The sequence below is a fragment of the Ruditapes philippinarum genome, unplaced genomic scaffold (genome assembly GCF_026571515.1).
Source record: "Ruditapes philippinarum isolate M1 unplaced genomic scaffold, ASM2657151v2 ctg20924_1_1_1_1, whole genome shotgun sequence".
NCBI classification, from domain to species: Eukaryota; Metazoa; Mollusca; class Bivalvia; order Venerida; family Veneridae; genus Ruditapes; species Ruditapes philippinarum.
The window spans coordinates 8441-13366 of NW_026857541.1; the positions used below are offsets into that span (position 1 = coordinate 8441).

General features: G+C 33.6%; 1 protein-coding gene across 1 annotated transcript; it reads left to right on the forward strand.

The window, feature by feature from the left end:
• Window positions 1-2359: 2359 nt before the first annotated feature.
• On the forward strand, window positions 2360-4890 carry LOC132750112 (neutrophil cytosol factor 2-like; the record flags this gene model as incomplete). The annotated part of the gene is made up of 3 exons (XM_060740057.1): window positions 2360-2545; window positions 4305-4387; window positions 4782-4890. Coding segments are annotated over exons 1-3 (378 nt in total), but the record flags the coding sequence as incomplete, so codon positions are not given.
• Between the last annotated feature and the right edge of the window lie 36 nt (window positions 4891-4926).

The following is a 4926-nucleotide window of genomic DNA, read 5'->3' on the forward strand; positions in this document are numbered from 1 at the left end:
TATTATCCTTATCGAGCTGTAACATTGGACCTGACCGTCGTGTCACTCTATTATTATCCTTATCGAGCTGTAACATTGGATCTGACCGTCGTGTCACTCTATTATTATCCTTATCGAGCTGAAACAGTGGACCTTGCCGTCGCGTCACTCTATTATTATCTTAATGGAGCTGTAACATTGAACTTGACGTCGTGTCACTCTATTATTATATTTATCGAGCTGAAACAGTGGACCTGGCCGTGGCCTCACCCTATTATTATCCTTATCGAGCTGTGACATTGAACTTGTCCGTCGAGTAACTCTATTATAATCCTAGTCGAGATGTAACAGTGGACCTGACCGTTGCGTCACTCTATTATTATCCTAATTGAGCTGTAACATTGGATCTAACCGTCGCGTCACTCTTTTATTATCCTAATCGAGCTGTAACAGTGAACCTGACCGTCGCGCCACTCTATTATAATCCTTATGGAGCTGTAACAGTGAACCTGACCGTCGCGTCACTCTATTATAATCCTTATGGAGATGTAACATTTGACCTGACCGTAGTATCACTTGTAGCAGAAGCGCTCATTTACATTTAGAAAAAGAAAAGGGGGACAACCAGCTGTCAGAATTTAGTTCTTATTTGTAACTCTAGTTTTCTCCCCTGAATTAGAAGCACAGTGCAGCAACAATTTTAAAAAATACAACAGAATGGCTAAAATTCTTATAGGAATTATAATTCCCCTATTATCAAACATCAATAATTTACAGTGGCGGAAAAGACGTTTTATGTTTCATACATGTATATGACCATGTCGAATTAATATGCAAAACATATTTGAATTAGGTGTTTTAAATAAAATATAGCCATGACTTGTACATGAAAAATAGACTCACATAACCTCAAGTATCTTTGGTTACGGTGTCTATTTCCCTGCCCAGGAATCATAGGTGCGAGCCCTACTTGGGCTTAGACTATATTGAAACATGATACCGGTACTGGTTAGTTCAAAGAAGAGGAATTTTGATAGATAAGTTGTTGAAACGTGTTTCACAACTTAGCTGAAATAGATATTTAAAACTTAATTAGTTGTATCGAACCTGGCCAGACTACACAAATGAGTGAGGAGGCAGATCAGACTTGCACCGGTGGCATTATGAGAGACCTGTTTGTTAATAATATTCGTACAGTTAAAAGGCTTCGTGTAAAATAATTGAAGTTAAGTTAAGACATTAAGAGGTCAAACCCGTTGAGGTTTTGTTTTTTGTACTTGTCACTTATATTACAATTTGACTATATAGTTTATGAAGCAAACTTAATTAAAACGTGAGCACTTGCATCGTAACAACCAAACATATAAAGCATTATAACAGCTAAATTATTAGGGGAGTCTGAGTGATTGATTTCAAGTCACTGGGTTTGGATTTCGACAGGAACTTTGGATTATTTCATGTGTTAAAGCTATCCAGCTTGTTTACGTAACTTCGATGGTTCTACTGAGGTTCCCGTTCGCGCCTGAAATTATACAAGGAAGGGTACCTGAGGTCTCCCTACACCGGTAAAGCTGGAAAGTCGTCATATGACCAAGTATACTGTTTCGGGGCGACGTAAAATACCAACAACCAGAGGCAGCTTGCTTTGGTTGAGTAGAGTTGGTTTGTTGGCTGAGTATATTTTCTTTATACAGTATTTTGTTTGTTCTTTCGTTTACAAATAATCGCCAGTTTGATAGTTTATTCGGTAATTCATTCGTTCGCTTATGCGGTTGTTTGTTCGCTCTGTCTTTCTTAAATGGTAAGATTGGGTTAACAAATAAATTCATGTTTTTCTTTAATGTAACGAACAATGAATAAAAAATGCAAAAAAGTTTCGTAAAAACTTCTAAGATTAATTCGTAAAATCAAGATAAACCTATTCACTGCTAGCATGTTTAAATTGTTACCCCAGTTTTTGACGCGTGCGTGTTTAATTCTCCACGCATTATGATTTTGTTTAATGGACCGAGTACAGTATACACTATACAGCATTGACGAGGTATAAAGTCAAAATTTGGGACATTAAACAGAATATAACGTAGATAGAGTCATGACTTCTTTTCTCTATTTTTATCTCCTTTTTGTCTTTTTGCTCATGTTTCCATTTAAATAAGCAAATATTACGATGACTGATTTAAGAATGTACAAGGTCATCAGACTGCTTGAAAATCAGAGCTATTTAAACCCGGTCGACATTTTATTAGATTTTATTCTGCATGCGACCATCTCTAGTTAATTTCTATATTTAATGCAAGTCTAAAGCGGCAGCAAACCACTAATTTTTTAGGAAATTGAATTGCCTCCTAAATTATTTAACAAGGGTACAGCCGAATTTAAAATGGTGATGACAGAATCTATAAAAGAGACACTGATAACATGGAACAGCGCTGTAGAATTCCATAACTCAGGAAATTACAATGAAGCAATAGAAAAGTATCATAAAATACAAATACTGTCGGCAAGAATGCGATATAACATGGCATGTGCTGAAATCAAACTAGACAACAAACTTGCAGCTATCGAGGTAAGTTTTTTTTATAATTTTTATTGCTGTATGTTACAGATTTGTATAAAATACATAGATATACAAGCTTAAAAATATGCAAGTGTTCGAAAGGTAAAGTCAACGATGATGGTTTATTATTGAATCTTAATCCTTACCTAGCAAAATCTCTAAAACGAACTTGTCGATCTTTCTATCTGGACACAACCATTTGTCAAATTTAGGGAGAAATTCAAAATATGTACAGGCTGAATAGGAAATAATGTAAAACACGATCAGACGGAACTGGTCACGTGGGTAGATTCATTTATTCATTTTAATTCTTTAAGGCATGCTTTCTGTAAATTGAAATAATTGTTTTCGAAAGTATGCATTTGGCAAGCAGGTTTATCATAATGAGAGTATTTTTTTTCCGGCAAGAAAAACATTCTCATACCGTTGTTAAGTATTTTTCAAATTTCTTTTTCTTTCTATTTGGTAATTAAACCTTGACAGCGTGTATTTTATATACGCAGTCAAACTGAGCGCTTCCAGCGATCTGTGAATAAAAGACTATTAAATGGACGATGGGTGGAATGTTTTAATTATTATAAGGTTGAAGAAAACTCCTTTCTAAAACTGATAATAAGTATGTCACCTGAACAAATATTGTGTTTTCATTTCGTGATATATATGACATAACCTTTTTTCTTAAAAAAATGAAAAAAATTCAATTGTATATACACGAAACTAATGGCTAAGTAAATATTTGCTTTAAAATGTTTTTACTCTAAAATGTTCAAACTAGCAAAGAAAAAAACACAATGTTTCACACAAAACTTGAAATAATTATAAGTTTTTGAAAAATTAAATAAATAAACTATTTAAAAAGGTTCATATAATAGAAGTCGTGTTTAAAAGTCACTGAAGCTAGTGTATATAGAAATAAGGAATTTTTTCACCGCGCCTATTGCATTCATATTGTTAATATTCATTTATTTACAATAAATAAACATTCTTTATTTCGAAACACGTGTATACAAAATTCTAGACCGGGGAGTATTGCAAGGAAAGCAGAAAACAAATAGTTGAAAATTGCAGACATACTGCAAACATTGTCGGATAGAGTATGTTTATGAGAGATAATTAATATTGCCACAGTTTTCACCTCCCATCCCCTGCACCGAATCGAGTTATATTAAAAGAAATACAGCATATTGTTCAATACTGAATTAATTGAACGAGTTGAATACACTTATACTATGCGAGCCTCTGTTGAGTTCAATAAATTCAGTAATGGATTTACACGAATATAATTATATTCCTTCATATACCTAAATTAAAGACTTTTCGCTTCGTTTGTATAACGCAAATGACGTCACGTCAGAATATTTACACCATTTTTACGGCATCAATGATATAGAATAATATAACGAGCCAGATTCTCTTGTTTTCAACTTTTTTATGACACTGACGAAAGGACGGAATAAAAAAAGTGATTAAAATTTTTCACGGTAGATCTTATAGATAATAAGACATAAATATCTAGACAGAAAAAAGCATGGTTAGATCTATTATAAACTTAGGCGAGCAAATGTATCTTATTATGTAAATAACGTCACAGTTGACGTTGTTATTGCGTTTTGGAATACCTCTAGATCTACCATAAGTTATTTTTGTTTCCTTGCATAAGTCACATGATTGTGTTGTGAGAAGTAGCGATGACGTTGTTTCAGGGGAAGAAACTCCGCACAACCATCTTTTATACATATATATACATTTTACGTTTTTGTTCTTACAGAATCTGACGATGGCCATCGAGCAAGACAGATATTTAGCTGTAGCATTCTTTCTACGGGGAACCTTGTACCTACAACGTAACAGGTTAATATTTGATTTTATTCAAGTGACGTCAAGTTTAAAGTTTCCCAAAAGTTACTTATTGGCCAATTATGTACTACTTTGTTTACATTTCGCTACTTTTCTGACAAGGAATTGTCAAATCTTAAGGTCACAAGCACCTAACATTCATATTTAAGTTCCCAAAAGTAACTCATTTGTCAATTACCTGAAATGATAAAAAATTCAAGTCACAACTTCTGGCATCTAAGGTGCTCTAAAAACCATAATTTTAACGTTATCAAATTCAGGCTTGCCCTTTCTAATGAAGTAAAAAATATCATTTCTTAGGTATAACGTGCCCTTAACAAAACTAGGTCAGAAAACATATACATTTACATTATCATAATTATTTTATATATATATATATATATTCCAGCATCGAGAATTCTATAACTGACCTTGAGATGACACGTGCATTGTTACGAGGAAACAAGTGTATAGACTATAAACCACTAGGTCTTCTTATTAGACTTAACAGCTTTCAGGTAGGAAGATTTACACGTGATTTAAAACCTTCAAGG